The following is a 19,427-nucleotide window of genomic DNA, read 5'->3' on the forward strand; positions in this document are numbered from 1 at the left end:
AATTCTTTCTCACACAGCACATTCTGAGTTGAGGGTTATTCTTAGCCTGAGGCTAAGATTTGACCTTAAGCCAATTTAATCCCTATGCATACCACATATTGGATATAAAAATCCTGCTGACAGTATTTCAGAGTCTGGTCTCGTTCTTGGTTTTCTACCAGTATGAAACTTTAGTTTGCTATAGGCTAACAATGCTAGGTTAACAATGTTCTTACAAGCACTTAGCTTTTGGCTAGTGCAGTGTGGAGTTAATAAACTGTAGCTTAGAGGTTGAGGAGTGGCCAACATCTCTACTGACAGTAAATTTGATTATATTTGGAAAGGCCATTCTGAATCAGTTCATGTAATGCTCACAAAACAGTTTGTGTTTGTGACGTCTCTGTTTTACAAAAAAACAAATATCAACTAAATAAAACATTTATGTTGCTCTGAAATGTTTTATTTTATTACAGCTGTCTGTTTATTTGCTCTGTTTCAGGTACATTGAGTCTATGGTACACTTTGCCAGTATTCGTCATCCTGCTGCCATTCTGGACGACCTGCATGGGAAAGTCCTCAATGAGGCCTATCAGATCAGCAAGTCCACAGTCACTGAGTCTGTAAGTAAAACAACACCCAGAACAGAGCAATAGAGTTTAATGTGTGAGTGTTTTTGTTCTAAATGTTTAAAAATGTTAGTCATTTAACAAAATCCACCCAGTTTAAAAGTGAATTAAAACTGGCTTTGCTGCCCAACGACTGATTTCCCACTGTTATGAATCTGGATCTACACAGAGCCAAGCAGGCAAGCAGGAGCACAAGCTGTCCAAGACAGAGGGCACGACCCCTGGCTCGCTCAACATCTCCCATGGCCAGACAGACCTGTCTGTCAAACCAGATAATGTGAAAATCAAGGGCCTCCAAGCCAACGTCTCCATCCCCAAGGTAAGACCCATGACCCCGTATAATGAGAGACCAAGAGTGTTCCTGAAAATGTGCTCTGACCAAGAGAGGTTCAGGAGCAAGCACAGAATCATGAGCACTGCTGTAGATCACTTTACATTTAATGAATATACAGTACATTCAGCATTTATGTAGAATAATGATAGTTAAGCCATATATTTTTGTTTTATTTGTAAAGTGCACAAATGTAGGTTTGAAATGCAGCCTGTAACAGCCTGTATCACCACAATCATGTTTCTTTCTCTTCCACTGGAGAGAAGTTAAAGTCTGTTACGCAAAATGTTTAAGTGGATATGTAATACATTACTTTCATTTGCAACAATTGCATTATTGATTTTACTTTTGCCCTCTGTATATCTTCATAAAGAGAAGACTAAAACAATCTTACATTCGGGAAAAGTACTCACATACAGTGTGACTAATCTGTTTATTATTGTATTCATCCCTGTGGAGCAATAATTGTTTTTTAAGAAGGTTCAATTCGGCATTACTATAATTTATGACCTTAGTTACAGATTTTTTTTTAAACTTGTTTTTTTAGAAGAGAATATTTTTCAGCATTGTAAGATTCAGTTCAGTTTGGTTTACTTGTTGTTTTGTTTTGTTCTCTTTCCGCGCAGGTGAACCTTTGCCTCTTGCAGGCTTCTGTAGAGGAGGGGTCACCGTCCTGCTCCAGTAAGTGTGTCACACATGTGTCTCTTGTGGCACTGTGCTTTGACAGGATTGCCACCCAGTTCAGAATGAACAGGTAATGCCTCAACTACTCATGTCACAATAGAGTGAGTGTGTGTGTGTGTGTGTGTGTGTGTGTGTGTGTGTGTGTGTGTGTGTGTGTGTGTGTGTGTGTGTGTGTGTGCGCACAATGACTAAGCTTTTTGGAGTATACATATGTGCACAGGATTTATACTACACGCCTGCTGTAAATTAAAATTGTATGGAAGTCATTTTTTTAAGAATGCCATCCGCTTGAGATCCAGGAGGGGTTGTGAATCTTTGAGAACTTGTGAATGATTCAATTTGATTTCTATTCTTTGATTCTAAATCAGTTCTCAATTCCCAAAAGCTACTAAATACTCATAATTTTTCAGTGCGAGTGTTCAGAGTACAAAATCAACTAATTCAGCTATTTTTCTGACTCCACAACATCTGACATGCACATAAATGTCACTACCACATAACTTGTGTCAAAGGACCTACACAAATACATGTTTTTTTTTTATTTATTTCTTCTCAGGGGTATTGTAGAAGAGACTCCCAACACCACAGAACACGGCCGACCGTCCGTCATGTTGGAGAAGTACGCCTCGGCCACCAAGATGCAGCCTCAGTCGTCTGGCTCGCTGCGCTCCAACGCCGGCATCGAGAAAGGCAAAGAGATCGCCGCTAGACTCAACGTCCACCGTATCCACAGCCAGCTCCGAGGCCTCGACTCCACAGGTTGGTTCTGTAGAATGACAGCCCTGATCGAGCTGTCGTGACCATGTTTGAAGTCAGACACTGCGAGGTTTACATGTCATGTGTTTGTCTCTTCACAAAATGCAAAGTATTACTTACTAGACCTAGAGTTCCAGGGAAAAACATTGAGACCCCTTGAATTTTTGTTTATTTAGTGTGGTTTAATGATATTTTAAAATGTTCATATTCTCATCATATTCTCATCACATTCTAGTGGTTTATTGTCCTTCTAAGTGCCAAGAGTTTTGTTGTTCCTTCTCTTCCTGTAGACATTGGCACATGTGCCATCACAGCCATCCCTTTTGAGAAGTCCAAAGTGCTTTTCGGTCTGGAGGAAATGGAGGAGTTTTCAATGGTAGATGAGACGGATGCCCAGGCCACCTCAGGTGATCTGGGCCGTTCCACCACATCTCTTGAGAAATGGGGCTGGATCATGTTTGAATGTGGCATCGAGAACCTCACGGTCAAAGGTAAATCATCCCAAACTCTTCGTGCAGGAGCCGTCACTTACAATGAGACCCAGAGATGTGAAACATTTTAAAGATGAGTCGCATCAAGAATGATGTAGAATATATTGTAGACAGATTTCTGAGTATGTGTAACTTATATTTGAATATATAACACTTTGTGTTGCAGGGGGTCGTCAGTCAGGAGCCATTCTTTACAATGCGTTCGGTGTGATGGGTCGCTCAGACACTGGGGGGAAGACCGGAATGTCTAAGTCCAATGGTTCAACAGGCTCCCAGACAGGCAGTGGTTACAGCACTGACGTATCTGATGACAACCTGCCACATGATACTGTCAGCCCTGCCTCTGAAGTCAATGAGCACTCGGACTCAGACGACCAGGTGAGATACTGGGAAACGCCCAGACACAACCAGTGTTATTTCTGTTTTAATACAACATAATCCTGAAACTTAACGAGCCCAAACTTGGTTGAAATACAAATTTTAGTTTGTTGTGGAATTTATCTCCACATTTATCTATCTATCTAGTCATTGTATGTGCTAACAAATTTCTAAATGTCATAGAAAATGCAATGCACTTGTTAACAGAGAATCAAAGCTTGTAGTAGAGCTCTGATTGAGCAAAATGTTTGTCACTCTCAGCCTAAAATCACAGAATATAATTCATACATTTCCTTTTATACTTTCTTTGTTTTTCCTTCGAAAACATGTACTGTAAATATCACAATCCAATTGCCAGTCTTTGATTTGGGTTTGAGCAACTGTCATGCTCACAACCATGCGTTGTTCTTCAGATAGACTATAATCAGTGACGCAGTGCGGCTTCAGTTACAGAGGACAGCACTAAATCCAAACCAAACATGCAGTATGGAATTCGTTCGCACCAGTCAGTCTCATCCACCTGTTAAATCCGGTTCTCCTCTGCTCTGTAGGATGAAGGTGTTGAGTCAGACGACCTGAAGAAAGATCTGCCCCTCATGCCTCCGCCACCTGACTCCAGCAGCATGAAACTGACCATCAGGGAGATCTGGTTCAGTTTCGCTGCTCCCACCAACGTGCGTTCACCTTCGGAGGCCATCTCCAGGTATGACTGCACTGACATAACATGGACCTCTTTATAAAAATGCTTTCATGTCGGTACAGGAAGTCAGTGATTTGTGATAAAACTACACAAATAGGGTGAACTCAGTTCAGACAACAAGCCACCACATTGCAGCATCGTCTGGCTGAAGTACAGTAAACTCACTAGTTGTTTGCTTTTGGTGTCAGTCATGTGGCAGCAGTATTTTGTCCTGACTGCAATATTATCTGCTGCAGGAGGTTTTCATGAAAATCCTCTCTTGTGTGCCTCTGGCAACTGCTGTCAACCACTATCAACTTTGCTGTTGATGCAGACCTGTCAGCCTCACAGGTCATCAAACTGAAAGGACTCACTGGCAGGTGCAGGAGCTCTGGATCTGAGTTTTATTATAACTCAACCAGCCAATAAGGGACAGAAATAAAGTCTTAACCGCTGTGAGAGAAACCGCTGCAAAACAGTGTTACAGCTATTAGCAATTTATCTGGAAGAGGAGAAAAACCATTTAAGTATACAAAAGTATATTTCAGGATATATAGATGAACTGACTTTCTGTTGTGATTATAGGCAGTTGAATCTGCTCAGCACGGCCACGCCGGCCATCGGAGCCTGGTTGGTTCCCATCGATCAGCTCAAATCCTCTCTACGCAAACTGGACATGGAGGGCACGCTGCGTGTGTGTGCCGTTATGGGCTGCATCATGACAGAAGCTCTCGAGGTCAGCAACACATCTGTGGACACACACATAAATATATGCACCTGATAGCCCGTGATCACGCATAATTGAATTAATAAATCAGTAAAAACAAAACCAACATTTTATCAGCTTGTTTTATGACTTTCTCATCACCCTTTGTTGTCATTCAACAGAAAAAGAGCATCCACATCCCGATCCGCAGCAAGTACAACCGTGTGACTAAACGAGCTCGCTACCTGCATGAGAACCCTTCGTGTATGCTCTGTAACATCCTGCATCGCTATCTGCAACAGGCTGACTACTCTGTCATAGAGGAGGCCACCATGGTTAGTACAAGGCCTCTAAATCTCTTTTCAGTCACATCACTTTTATAAGCCTTCTCAACTTGGCTATCTACAGTTAAGTGACTAATAAAATAATTTTATTAGACCACTTTGCCCTCAAGTTCACTATATGTTAACAAATGTTTCCAAAATATTTCACAGCCAATTATTTTAAGTGGTCTTAAGAGCTCTTGGCTCCACTTCATGATTTCAATTGATCCCTTGCCAATGTGAAACTATGGCACTAATCCACTTCTCTTCTCCTCTCCTTTCCATCACAGAATGATGGGGTTCCAGCTCTAGTCACTCTAAAGAAGGGTCTGGTAGCTTTGGCCAGACAATGGATGAAATTCATTGTGGTCACTCAGGGCTTCAAGGCTATTGGTCTGATGAGGCCCAATCAGCTTACCAAACCCAAGGAGCCCCAGCAGAGCCTGGGTGAGACGATCTTAGGCCTGGACAACGGTGCCGCACTGCAGAGTGACACCAGCGCTGATGGGGCTGAATTTGAATATGATGCAGGTGGGAACATACAGCTTTCAGCGTGCTAAAAATATATTGAGCCACCCATCTGTTACCACAGATGGACCGTGAAACTCCTAACCTTTACCTCTGTGTTTGAACAGAGATAAATGGACTACTATCTCTTAATGGCAGAAACGTGGTGTAGAGATGGCTACAATACGAGTTTTCTGATCTCACTTTTCAAGCGGTCACATGGTTCTTCTAGGAGTTTTATTCTATGTCATTTTTGTGAAGCCACAGTGAGTGAACACACCATGTTGCTGGAGGGAGCATGCAGTCGTCCGCCGCCAAAAGAAGCGAACTCTGGTCCTGTCAGCGGGGTGGAGATCATGAGGAAACTGTCCAAGTCCCACACACACAACGAGTCTGCACTCAGAATAAAGGTACAACTTTGAGATCACGTGTGTCTGTATTTCCCAATCATGTGTTATGAATCCAGTGCATTAGATTGTACAGGAGTGCCTAATAAATGTAACGAATACATATACATACACATTTCCATACTTGTACTGATTTGTATATATTCATATGTAGCATATTTCCTTAACATACCTTATGTAAACCATAATGCGGTCTACAGTTTTTGTAACTGCAGCCTGTGAGAGTTTTAAACAAAGAGAAATTACTTTTACCCATTCTAGAGTACATACATCTAAATACACTTAACTAAAAACACTAAAGAGAACGTTATGGAGCACTTTCGAGGAAGGAGATTGTCCTGACAGTGTTATGAGGGTGATTACACTGTTAGAGCGCCAAGAGGGATCACAGCCGACACTAAGATGACACTTCACACTGCAGTTTCTCTGCCAAGTTAAAGAGTGATTATTTATCTCCTATCTCAGGGTATGTTGAAGCTATTTGTCTCTTTTGTCAAAAAACTATTACCTCAACTTTGGACTATTTCCACAATGGATAGCGGCAGACAAAAAGAATCCCACTCGTCTTTAAAATAGGGGGGAAAAAAAGCCAGCAGCAGCGGCATAGCGTGAACATGACCTCCTCTCAGTAATATGTACGTTTGTCATACCCAGGGCTCCCATCCCTACCAGTCGCTGAGCTACACCAGCGGTGACACAGCAGCTGACTCACCCGCCCATGTGAGCCGTGCAGGCCTGCCAGCCAAGGACAGCCCCAGGAAGGAGAGTCTCCTGAGCAATCTGACGGGAAGCTTTCGCAGTCTGCACAACCTGCTGGAGGGCACGCCCCAGAGGAACGAACCGTCTGCCGCCACCGCAGCCAAGAGCAGCTCCCTCACTCGCACAGGTACTCATGCCGGGATCACTGCCGCGTTGCTTCGCTGCTACCTGCAGTGTGTAGAAAGGTCTGGTAACCACTGACTACAAGTGTGAGCTGGGTTTTTTTTTTTTTGTATGACAACATGTAACAGCCTACTTGTGATTTTTGCTGCAAAGCTGACCTCTAGTGTTCAATAATGTGAATAATATCAAACCAGTGTGTTTATTTTCTCACTGAGCTCATGCTCACTGTGAATAAATATACAAATATAGATGATCTTCAGCCAATTTACACAACAATGTGATTTCTAATTATAGAATTGGAGATGAACTTGAAACAAAGTGTGGAAAGAAAAACATTCTATCTGCACATTTTGAATCTGTTTTGTAAAACATGATTTTTATGAGGTTGTTGGTTTGTACGGAGTCAGAGTTTGGAAACGATTCGTCATAAATTTTTATCCTCCCCTAAAATTTTAAATTTACATCAAGCACATGTGCCTCTATGACGCAGGATGAAGATGATATGTGAACAGCAGTCTGCCCAGTTTTTTTGTAACCTGTTCGATGATTTAATGTGCTCTGAAAACCAACTCTCTTCTTTCTTGCCCTCAGGAAACAGCCTAGGGACAGACATGCTGACAGAGCACCCGCTGCTGTCAGAGCCCTCCTCCGTCAGCTTTTACAACTGGATGTCCAACGCTGTGGGCAACAGGAGTGGGGCTGGAGTCCAGGACTCCCCGGTCAACCGCTCCCAGCACAACAGCCTGCAGACAGGTGAGACACGGTGGACTCAGGGTTTTACTTGGAGGGTTGTTGCGTTTTTTTTTTTCACTTCTGAATTAAAATATTTTTTTATAATGCTGTTAGAATAGATACTGCTCATCAAAACTTTCACACTTCTTCTATTCTAGTAGCTATAACTGCCAAAGAATTCAGTTACATATCCGTTTAATGTTGCTGTTTTACTAGACCAGCTGGATTCTCCTGTCAACCACTTTGTGTACCAACCACTACCAACACTTAACAGTCCAGAAGGAGGTCAGGGATTTGTCGCTCGGTGTTGTGCTGATGTTGTTGGTGAACTAATTAGCCACAGTAGCTACCTGAGTAAAGTAGCTTGTTCCCCTTGTTAGTTTAATAGTCACCTAGAACTCTGTGTCTCTTAGCAGAACTGCTATGTTGTCAGTCTGTGAATAAGACAAGATTCCTTATTCACTCTGGAGGAAATTGATTCATTTCATAATCATTAACAACAGATTCTGTATAGGATGTTGTTGGTTAAAGCCACTATGTATAGAATTTTAATGATTATAGCATATTTCAACTTATTCTGATGGGATGTTTTTATTTGTTGCCATTCAGGTAAGATGTCAAAGCAGCTTTAGCAAACACAATACTGATGTGGATACCAAACCTTGGATGATTGGCCAATATTGAGTACCGATCCAACACCAGAGCTTATTTCCTTGTACAAGTGAATTCTGTATACGTCACAGCTAATTAGTGGTCATTTAATGTGGCAACATGCTGACCGGTCAGTACAAATGGCCGTGATGATATAAAACGGTGTGTGGTGTCATTAGACTTAAGTTGTAGCCTTGTAACTGATCTACAGGCACACAGTGGTGCTTTTGTTTTGTATGTCATGTCGTTTCCTTACTGATACTTTTCCGCCAAACATACTGTGAGAACCAGAGCATGTTATTGAAGTTTAGCGACCTGAAATGCTGTTTATCCCTCACAGCACTGCTCTTTCCCACCCTCTGTTCCTCTATACTTCCACTCATCTCCTGAGTTAACAAACAGCTGCACCCTGCATTTATTTCATCCTCTCCCAATGGTAGCTCATCATCTGGAATCACCCGCATGGATCGCTGGAAAGATATATCTTGACTTCACAATTTATCAGAACACGGCTGATTGTGTGGGTACAATTATAAGTGTGTAACGGCTGGATTCGTGTCCAAGACGATAAGCTTTGTCATCATCGGCTCACCAAGGTGTCAGCCAATGACAGCGCAGCAAATTAGTTCCTCACAAACAAATTAACTGAATGTGATCTGGCTGTTAGGAGTTCCAAATTGCGCACAAAACAGCCATAAAGTTCCTCTTAACACCTCCTGTAATGTGATTGTTACTCCAGTTTGCCTTCTGTTTAACTCACTATAACATCTTTGTTATGAGGAGCTAAAGTGTTTCACTGTACAGCACTTGATTCACTGCTGCTTATATATAGAGTGTATGCTCATGCTCAGACGACCTCCGCTCTGCTCACATGGTCTGATGAGAACACATCAGCAGTACTAGCTCCCGATCTTACAGTACATGTATCCCAAACCTCTCTTCCACACCCTCAGGCGGGACGTGTAACCTGCCCACCATCCCCTCAGCGTCAGACTTCAACACGGTGCTGTCCAGCGACCAGAACACCCTGGATGGGACCCATTCCCAGCATTCCCAGCATAGCACCAGCCAGGATGACATGGCCGACATTGAGGAGGGAAATCAGTGTCCAGCTGCTGTTCAACTGGCCGACGCTCAGGTGCTTCTTCATTTGTCTGATTATTATCTCTGCCAGGCGTAAACCTGAAGGAGATCGTGTGTTTGGTCGTGTGTCCGTGTCTGTGCATTTGTAACTTTCCGCAGTTAATCTTGCATACTAGTGGACCTATCATTCTAATGTTTTTTGTGTACATTTATGACTGTATGTTCAAGGATCTCTCCTGTGTGCAATGGTTCACAATTGTGAATTGTGAAAACTTATTTTATAACACGTTTTATACCGCCACTCACTGCTGACTTCTTACTCCACTTAACCGGCCAGTAGGAGCCGCATGTGATCAACAACTGCAGCAAAAGGCATCTCCATCAATCAGCTAGGCTCAAAACAAGTCTGTTGCAGGTCACATTTCGGCCTTTGTCGTGGCTCAAAAACTGATATCCATAGAAAAGTTTGGTCTCATCTTGAAGTGGAGCATCTGTAGATTAATTCCATACTCGATATGTAATGTTCCTCTAAAGTTAGGCATGATACGAGATGAATAAATCCTTGTTTTTGTTAGCTTCGCCACCATCTTGACTGTAAAGGAGGGACAGCTGAGTGAGATTCAACTCTTCTTTGTTTGGGAGGGGAGAGGGAGGTAGGGAGGGGTTTTATTTTGTGTGGTGTGTTACAACAAAATGTTCTAAATAAATTATAATGTTTAAATTGAGAAGTTTGGACTTACCGTCCTGCTTATTTTTACCTTTTTAAGTTTATACAGTTAGGTGAACCCAGGAGGACGCTTAGTTACAATACCATCACACTACTCTATGCATCTTAAAGAAAACTGAGACTATACATGCCCCCCGACACTCTACTGAGTGCTGAGTGCACTCTTCTCATTTCGCTATTGTGTTTAAATCATCACTAGGCAGCTCATTAATACGTCTTGAAAAATATTAAAATGTGAATTTGTCGTTTTTGAATTGCTTTAGAAATAGTTTTTAAATGAAGTTTTTATTTATGCCGCTAGTAAGAAAACAAGCAAAATATTTAGGCTTAATATACATCTATTGGCTAATAGCCAAATTTGTCCATTGAGGGGAAAAAAGTGGCTAATCCAAATGTTCACTTGATTATCAGTCATCATCCTTCATCATTAAAACCCTGTTGTCATTCTGTGCCTTTATGTTTTCCCCCCTCAGGTTGTTTTCAAGCCTTTGCTGAGCTACACAGGCATCCAGGCCCAAGACACCACTCCTCTTAGTTACAAGATGTATTTTGGAGAGCACTTGTCTTTTTCTGGCAACCTTGAGTGTCTCAGAGCAGACATAGTCGACTCAGACCCTTCAAAAGAACGCAAAAACAAAAGATCCAGGAGGTAAAATAAATCTGAATTACTACATATAAAAATGACAACAAGAAAGAAGAAGTGAGATTCATTTTTACCCATTTTCTTTCTTGTCATTTTTGTGTGGCATTCCCTTGAAACAGAAGTGTCTGAATGTCTGCTGAATACATACATAACCTTTTGTCTGTTCTTGCTCTATCTTTTAGACAAGGCATGGTGAACCTCCCTCCTCTTGAGTTCAAGCCAGCGCTGCTGATTGAGACATTCAGTCTGAACGCAGTGGTGATGGAGAAGTCAACCAGCGCTCCGCAGGGCCCCACCGCAGCCCCGCTCTCCTTCCACGACCTCAACCGCCGCCAGTACAACACATTCCACTGCGATTTCACCACAGCCTGCCAGGCCATCAGCCAGCGCGTGGACATGGCCCTGGTGCGCCTCATCCACCAGTTCAGCACCATGATCGACGACATCAAGGCCACGCAGACGGACATCAAGCTGAGCCGCTACACCGCCGGCTCAGCTTCCCCGACACCCACCTTCAAGGCCCGGCCGTACCGCCACTTCAGGTCGTCCGATTTTAGCCGCAGCTCCCGGGGAAGCCTCAACGGCGCAGGACGCAGCGGAACGCAAACCCTGAAGAGCAAGAGAGGAGTGGGTGGAGGGGGAGGAACGGGTGGAGGAGGAGCAGGGGTGGCTGGGGGTTTACCTCCTAACGGACCTCCATCAGGCATGGACACACTGGGGAGAAGAGAGCCCAGGGGACGCAGCTCACTCGGACGTTCAGAGCGACGCACCTCTAAGGTAACAAGAATGATAACAGACATTTTTGTAAGCAAGGACTCAAAGCTTTCAAAGTTCAAAAACATAGATTTAAAGACATCATTTAAAGGATTTAAGGAATTTCTATTGCTAAGCAACAGCTCATGTTCATTCTGAATGTATAAAATCGACAACATAAACACCCAAGTTTGTTTCTTGTCAGATAATGATATTGGCAAACGCCGCAGTGGGAACAGCCAACACTGCCCCAGGACCTCAGTTTATGATCCGGCAGATGTGATGTTAAAATGTCTCTGATATTGTTTAGTGCCACACCTGTTCAGACCTTAAACACGATCAGTAAAATCACAAAATTCAGTCTGAAACTGACAGTTTATACACACAAACCCTAGAGGGAGCCAGTAGATTATAAAATCCTCTCAGAACAGGCACCATTCACAAAACCATACTGTGATGTGTTTGTAAAATTAAGCCTATCATTCAGTCCACAGTTTATTAACTTCCAACATAACTTCCCAGCCAGACAGAATACTGCTGCTTTTAAAGTTTTTTTTAAAGGAAAGTTATTTTATCTGGGCGGTGGGAACATCAGCTTCAAACTTTGAGAAGCTAAGCACTTTTTGATGTGAGGAGATTTTTATTAAAGTAAAAGATGATCTCATCAGATAGACTTCAAGACAGACTTCAAGTAGTTTTCACAGGTACTGTATTATCTAAACCAGGTCTCTTAGGAATCTCCTGTCTGCTGAAATAACCTCCATGAGTTACCTCCATCTATACCGAGGTTCCTTTTGCAAGTCGTCATCTTTAAGCTCTCATTAACTGCCGTGACTGCTTACAAGCTTATAACTAAACTGTCCGAGCAAACAGCAGGTCAGCAAAAGAAGAAATAAATAAACTGACCAGGCTTTTTATTTACCCTTTAACCCCGTGATGCATATTGTGACATTTCTATTCGTTTCATAACGTGGAATATTACGCAACGTCTTCAGGTGTCGAGAAAGGGCTCCCGTGACGTGGCGGACCACATGGCCATCCAGATGGACGACTCTGACTCCATCACGGTGTCAGAGCAGAGCGAGCCGTCGGCAGAATGTTGGCAGAACATGTACAAGCTGCTCAACTTCTACTCCCTCATCTCCGATCCCACCGGCATCCTGGAGAAAAGCTCTCCGGAGAACTGCCTCTCAGGTGGGAATCAGCATCTGACAGTCAGCCAGTTCCTTATTTCCGTCCTGTCATCGCATCCCTGCGCTTCCTCTCTGCTTCACTTTCCACTTTTACATCCCGTACCTTCTCTCCTCACATTATTTGCACAACATCTTTCTGTATTTTTTGCTTTTTCCATCCTCCCTTCTTTCAATCCATCGTTTCCTTACACTTCGTTTGCACCCTTTTTCATTTTTCTTTCTGTTTTTACCGATGTATCAGTTTTCTTCTTCATATTCTCAAAATGTATCGCTGTATCGCACACAGGATGTTAATTTCACCTAAACAAATGTATCCATACAAAAACCAATACTTTTTCAACATCTGCTGTTTTTCAAGAAATTAGCATTCAGTAGAGAAGCCCCTTTTTGTCTCAGCCTGCGAACTGACATCGGGAGCACACTTCCCCTAGCTGTACATCTTGCTGCTGTATTTTAATTCAGTTAGTGATGTATTATTATGGTCATTTTCTCCTGATATTACTTTTTTGCTGATGTTACGACCTCACATTCCCCCCGAGGAGTTCATTAAATATAAGAGAGTAGTGTGTAATGGTGGGACAAAGTTTCACAAGAGCACACCTTGATGTAGGGATAGAATTGGCTCCTCGGGGACTAAAACTTTGCTCAGTCTTTTTTTTTTTGGCTAATGACGGCGCAGTGGTCGTCACAAGCTAAAGTTATGTCAGTCAGCAAGAAGGAAAGCTGCAATTCATCAATCATTAGATCACGGTGTACTTCAATCATTCTACACAAATAACGTCTATCCTTAAAAGAAATATTTCCAATAAATAGATCCCTTCATTCTGACTTGTTTTTTTCTTTTTTTTCTCCCTCATCCTTTCTGCAGAAGGTGGGCGTCGGCCCTCGGAGCCTCTTTGTAAAGTGATCTTCGAGAACGAGCAGCAGGAACCCACGACACCCAACAAGCCCCCGGGTGCAGGCGGGAGGCGGCGTAGCCTGGTGAGCTCGGAGCCGCAGCACGTCACCCTGATAGTGTTCGGCATCGGCATGGTGAACCGCACCCACCTGGAGGCCGACATCGGCGGTCTGACCATGGAGGCTGAACTGAAGAAGATCCATGGAAGTTTCACCCTAAAGGAGAAGATGAAAGGTGGGCGATGCGAATCAAACATAAAAGGTTTTATCAGTGTGTTGTTTGCTTTTTCCTTTTTTTTTTTTTTTTTTTTTTTTTTTTTTGTCACTTCAGGCAAGCTGGTTACCCATATCTTAATTTCCCTAATGTGCTCTCACAGTGAGAGTCTTAAATGAATCAAGCATTAAAAGACAGTCTTCAGGGGATGAATAAAAAAATCAATTAAAACAATCTCAGTTTTTGGCATCAAGATTTAAAGTTATAAAGTAAAAGTTTTGTCTTGAATGATTGATTTCATACATAAACTATAATTGGAAACTTATTGCATGTACACAGTATAGTGAAAAAGTTAGTAGTTTATCAGTCTTTGGCAGATGAACTTTTTCCTCCTGATGTCTCTATTCTGTTTGATTTAATATTTCTTTTCATGTGTCCACAGATATCCTGCATCAGAAAATGACTGAGACCTGTGCATCTGCTCATATAGGAGGAGTAAACATTGTTCTGCTGGAGGGCATAACACCTGACATACAGTACGTACAAACCCACCTTCAGTTCTTCTAAGTAACAATGTGTACATATATATATATTTACAGTACAAAGAAAGGTTTTTATGTCTCATGTTGAAAGGAATTCTTGCAAAAGAAAGACGTGCTTTGAATCGTTACCTCATCTAACATGTTTAACAGATTATACTGATCTTAACCCTCTCTAGATGAGAGTTTGCTGATTGTTGTGTGCGTGCATTCATTTTTGTATCTCTCTCAAATTAGTTGAGTTGGTAACAATCATTTAAAATCATAATAATGGTTTTTGGTGTTCTGATTCAATATTCCTTTATTTTTTTGTGTTGCCTCAGAGAAAGATGATTTGATTTTAACAGTGGTAGCTAACATATAGAGTGATACCATGCTGCAACTTGCATGCAAACACAACATGCACTTTAATGTCAAATTTATAAGTATCTTTGAAAATCTGAGTTTAGAAAAGTGGTGCAAAAAAGTGTTTTCCACAAGCATTGGTGCTCAGCGCGAACCAATTACCGACTTCTTTCCAGCCAGGTAGTTTTTGTTTTTACTGCAAGCGATTTCCTCAAAGCGTAACCGTCCTAATCATGTTACAAGCCTCGTAGTCATGCATTGAAACACGCTGATGTATCTCCACAGTGTTCTGATTCAGTTAAAACTATAATGCCACTCAAGAAGGAAGCTTTTTTTTTTTTCTCATCTCATTCTATTTAACAGATGCTCCCACTGTGAAAATAAAACCGCTGAAGCTTAATCCTAATTTTATACAGTATGCTCTGAATGCACCCATGTGATTAAATTTGTGTTTGTCAGACAGAAGCCTTGTACCGTTTAGTTGTTATTGATGTGTAAAATTGCCCAACATTCAGATGTAAGTAAAAATAATCACAGTGCCACTCGCGTATTTACCAACCCGCTTGTTTGATTCAGGGTAACACAGCGTGCAGATGAAGGACATTAATTGAATCATAAGCAGCAACAATGCGAAATGTAAACATATCGGATCACAACTGAAGTGTGCGGTGTGTGTCATATTAGCAGATTGTCAGCGGTTGTTTTCAGATATTTTCTTCCAGATTCAGTTTCCTGATGATATTAAATTTAACTTTAGTCCTCTGTGATTGCTCAGCTTATCTTTGCACTTTAACTACTTTACTATCTCAGAACTGTTTCACACTTTCTTCTGCTCTTCTTCTTCTTCTGTTTTTTTTTTTTTTTTTTTTACATTCCTTGGCTTTCTCTTCCAACTACTTGCATAGACTGGAGGATTTCCCAACATCTCCCACCAGCACAGCTAAACAAGAGTTTCTGTATGTTATTGCTGCCTTTCAGGGCTCATATGCATTAGTCAATCAAAACCACGACTGCCCTAATTGCACATCCTTCATTTGTCTGAGTCACTTATCATCTACGTGTATTCTCAGTGAACGTTCACTCAGGACTCTCCTGGTTGAGTGTGTGTGTGTGTGTGTGTGTGTGTGTGTGTGTGTGTGTGTATGAAGCCACTTTCATTGGTTACAGAGACCTAAGGGGAACTATTCCAGTTGACTTTCATGAAAGCAGGGAGTTGGGTTTTTTTTAATTTTTGCAAGCTCTTTGTGAGTCTCTCACGCCTTAAGTGTTACTCATGAATGTCTGACAAAATGTTGAAAAATCAGACCGGTATTTCAACATTTTATTTCAGTTAGTTGAATAATAAATTCATAAGACTGTGAAATGTGGAAACTGTTGAGTCCAGATCACTTTTTTTTTTCTACATAAGCAACCATGCATTCAGCTGCCATAGTGTACAATTCATTACCTTATTCATTATTCATAGTGGAACATGTACCTCCGTCAGTGTCATGATTGCTCATTCTACCTGTGTCCAGAAATCGTGATTGCCATCCCGAATCTGCATGATGTTTCGCTTTTTGATGTCCTCGTAGTAATCCCACATAAAATGCACCTTCATTCATATCACCTGAAGAGAAACAACGTTGACAGTCCTGTTGCTCGCTAACACTAACTTCCTCTTGTGTTTCAGAACCGTGGTGAAATGCAACATCGCCAAGTCTCAGGCCTTGTACAGCGCCCAGCGGGGACTGAAGACCAACAACGCAGCTGTCTTCAAAGTGGGGGCCATCATGATTAACATCCCTCAGCACCCCGCTACTTTGCACAGCATGATGGTCCGCAGCTCCCATCAGCTCTCCAAACAGATCTCCGACCTCATCCGCCAACCCTCGAACAGGTAAGTCTGCTCCGTTTAGCTGTTTTTAAATACCGCAAGACAGACGCTAAACTGCTGTACACTTGTAGCTATATTTAGATTTGTGATAGAAAGCTTCTAAGAACTTTTCATTTACATAAGTGACAGATTACCTCAATATATCTACACTGTTGCCAGTTAACTGTGTTCAAAGCCTGTGTATGGCCTGTTTCCATGGTAACATTTTGAATTATGTTAATATATTTATAGAGTTGTAGGTGTGCTTAGGATGTTAAACAATTTTTCCATTATTTGATGTTCACAGGAATATGAGCCAGTTTCTGCAAAGCTCTGCATATTAACACACTCAGCACACAGTTTTTCAGTGAACTGAAGTGGATCCACTGCCATTGTTAACATTGTTCACCACTTATGTCGATAATTAGCCAACTGTGATTGAGTGAGCAAATGTTTTTTTTCCTCCCCTGCAGTCCACCTCCCAACAGAGAGGACACCCCCACACCACAACCCTCCGACAAGGCGTCCAGCATCAATCAGACCCCCGTAGAGGCCAACGAGTTCCCCCAGCTTCCTGAAGGACTGGAGAAGAAGCCCATCGTCCTCAAGTTCAGCGCCATGATGGATGGCATCACCATCGGGGCTGCCCTGCTGCCCTCACTGAAAGCAGAGTATAAAATGGGTCGCATGAAGAGCCATGGCATGACAGGTGTGTGTGAGAAAAGAGATCCGACCTTGATTTCCATGATAGTTTGAACTAATTGGTGAACAGTCTAGTTTTCCTTCCAGATTCATTTTTCCTGTGCTTGAGCGTCAATGACGCTCTTTCTGACGTGTCATACATGAATTTCAAAATGACATTTTATTGAAAAAAAAAAAAACAAACTGGATACAAAATACTTTTGCCTTGTCTTTCTGTTTTTAATATCCATTTTGAGGAATACTTTCTCCTTTCTTCACTCATTCCTGTGTTTAGGAGCACAAACCAGTTTCACCTTTGAGTTGCCAAACCACAAGCTTTGCTTCCAGTCAAAAGTGTCCCCAGTGGACATGTCCACCATGCCACCCTCAGCCAGCCTCACCCTGCCCCCGGTCACCATGTCAGGAGAGTACATCATGGAGGACCACGAGAGCCACTCAGACCAGGGCTGGGGTGGCGACGACTTCCCAGCAAAGCAGGGGAACTACCTCCAAGGCAACTACTTGCGCTGTGTGGCTGAGGTAGGAGGCTCCTGATGGGATGGTTTACTTTTGCATACCATGGCAGTGATTAACAGTTGAATAGCTGCCCAGCTGAATTAACAGAGCAGCCTGTGATGATTTTGAACCCGCACTAACTTGTCTCCTCTGGCGTGCAGATTGGTTCTTTTGAGCACAACCTGACCACAGACCTGCTCAACCACCTGGTCTTCCTGCAGAAGGTTTTCATGAAGGAGGTCAATGAGGTCATTCAGAAGGTGTCAGGTACTGTACCAAAAGCCAACACACATTTTTACATTTTTTTCATACTTAAGTTTTTATACATTTATAAATTATAAGGCAAAAAACCTACACATTACCATGGAAGCTTTACGAAACTATATAATTTTCTTTGTTGCTGTAATGGCTCAGTTTCCTCTCAGATCAATAAAGTTAATCTAATCCTAAACATCTGACGGTTCCCCACAGTATTCAATAGCCTACAGCCACTACTTAAGTCATTGAAAAAAAAAAAAATTCCACACAAACCATCGCCCAAGGCACATGCACAAATCCAGTCATGTTTATTTCCACAACAGTATTGATAGTAATTTGTTTAACTCACTAAGCTTAATCGATGTAATTGCCCAACAGAGAGAGAAGTGAGTGTTTTGGGCCGTTTTAGGCTAAAGAATAATGAGAATGGTGTATGGCAAGTATTCACATCAGGGGATTGAAAGGAAGTTCCAATGGGAAACTTTGGCAGATATTAGAAACTCACATATGTAGGTACACAAGTACATCACACACTATCTATTTCACAACAGTCTGTTGGAACTTGTGAGGCTGACTTGTATACTTCCTGTCCCTGCAGGAGGAGAACAACCTATCCCACTGTGGAATGAACACGATACCTCAGCAGATGCAGACAAGCCAAAAATCCTGCTTTATTCTGTCAGCCTCATGTTCAAGGTATCTCATGTTCAGTTTCTTTTTGTATGAAAATGCAAAAAAAAAGCATCTCAGTCGCACTGGGAGAAGCAGCCCGGTGAAGATTTAAGACCAAACTTTATATTATTTCAAGTAACAGAACCAGGAATGGTTTGAGATTTGATATATGATTGATGTGATATAGATTTTTGTTCTATTTTGACTATGATTGTCTGAAAGCCATTTTCCTGTTTCACAGGGAATCCAGATGACAGCCACCACTCCTTCCATGCGAGCCGTGCGCTTTGAGACGGGTCTGATCGAGCTGGAGCTATCCAACAGGATCCAATGCAAGGCTCAGCCCGGTGGCAGCAGCAGTTACCTTAAACTGTTTGGGAAATGTCAAGTAGATCTCAATCTGGCCCTTGGACAGATTGTCAAGCACCAGGTACAGATCAGCCTCAGACTGGTGAAATAAGTACCCTGCTTTAAGAAACTTTCACAAAAAAAGCACAAAATACAAATACTTAAATAAAGTTAGGACCTGCTTGGTTTTAGTAGATGGCTATCTGACTCCATGTCATTTTACAGGTGTATGAAGAGGCTGGGTCAGACTTCCACCAGGTGGCGTACTTCCGAACGCGGATCGGTCTGCGGAACGCTCTACAGGAGGAGATCAGCGGCTCCTCCGACAAGGAAGCTGTCCTCATCACACTCAACAGACCAATTGTTTTCGCCCAACCAGTGGCATTTGACAGAGGTTCAGTTCATTTTTTTCTCTAAATCACATCACAGTCCTCGTATGCTCTTGGAGTTAACACATCCATCATGTAGAAACAAAAAAATATTAAAAAAACAAAAATCTACCAAATGTATTGATGTCTTGAGCCCTACTCTGAACCTCATAAAGGTTTTTCAGTTAACTGGAAGTCTCTAA

At 42.2% G+C, this 19,427-nt stretch overlaps 1 protein-coding gene across 10 annotated transcripts in view; it reads left to right on the forward strand.

Moving 5' to 3' along the window:
* Positions 1-19,427, forward strand: part of kiaa1109 (KIAA1109 ortholog) — a 66,572-nt gene that overhangs the window by 23,321 nt on the left and 23,824 nt on the right. For 9 of the 10 annotated variants that reach the window (XM_044373938.1, XM_044373941.1, XM_044373944.1 and 6 more), the window contains exons 33-58: positions 479-599; positions 775-924; positions 1,563-1,690; positions 2,177-2,379; positions 2,667-2,867; positions 3,034-3,245; positions 3,797-3,948; positions 4,510-4,660; positions 4,813-4,965; positions 5,244-5,484; positions 5,722-5,870; positions 6,522-6,753; positions 7,341-7,502; positions 9,086-9,270; positions 10,416-10,591; positions 10,768-11,362; positions 12,334-12,532; positions 13,400-13,663; positions 14,085-14,178; positions 16,199-16,405; positions 16,855-17,090; positions 17,358-17,602; positions 17,740-17,845; positions 18,435-18,532; positions 18,750-18,938; positions 19,082-19,250. In XM_044373938.1, coding sequence (XP_044229873.1) covers positions 479-599; positions 775-924; positions 1,563-1,690; positions 2,177-2,379; positions 2,667-2,867; positions 3,034-3,245; positions 3,797-3,948; positions 4,510-4,660; positions 4,813-4,965; positions 5,244-5,484; positions 5,722-5,870; positions 6,522-6,753; positions 7,341-7,502; positions 9,086-9,270; positions 10,416-10,591; positions 10,768-11,362; positions 12,334-12,532; positions 13,400-13,663; positions 14,085-14,178; positions 16,199-16,405; positions 16,855-17,090; positions 17,358-17,602; positions 17,740-17,845; positions 18,435-18,532; positions 18,750-18,938; positions 19,082-19,250 — 5,018 coding nt within the window. The remainder of the gene's footprint in view (positions 1-478; positions 600-774; positions 925-1,562; positions 1,691-2,176; positions 2,380-2,666; positions 2,868-3,033; positions 3,246-3,796; positions 3,949-4,509; positions 4,661-4,812; positions 4,966-5,243; positions 5,485-5,721; positions 5,871-6,521; positions 6,754-7,340; positions 7,503-9,085; positions 9,271-10,415; positions 10,592-10,767; positions 11,363-12,333; positions 12,533-13,399; positions 13,664-14,084; positions 14,179-16,198; positions 16,406-16,854; positions 17,091-17,357; positions 17,603-17,739; positions 17,846-18,434; positions 18,533-18,749; positions 18,939-19,081; positions 19,251-19,427) is intronic. The other variant, XM_044373939.1, reaches the window with a different exon arrangement.

Source organism: Thunnus albacares, chromosome 15 (assembly GCF_914725855.1).
Source record: "Thunnus albacares chromosome 15, fThuAlb1.1, whole genome shotgun sequence".
NCBI lineage: Eukaryota > Metazoa > Chordata > Actinopteri > Scombriformes > Scombridae > Thunnus > Thunnus albacares.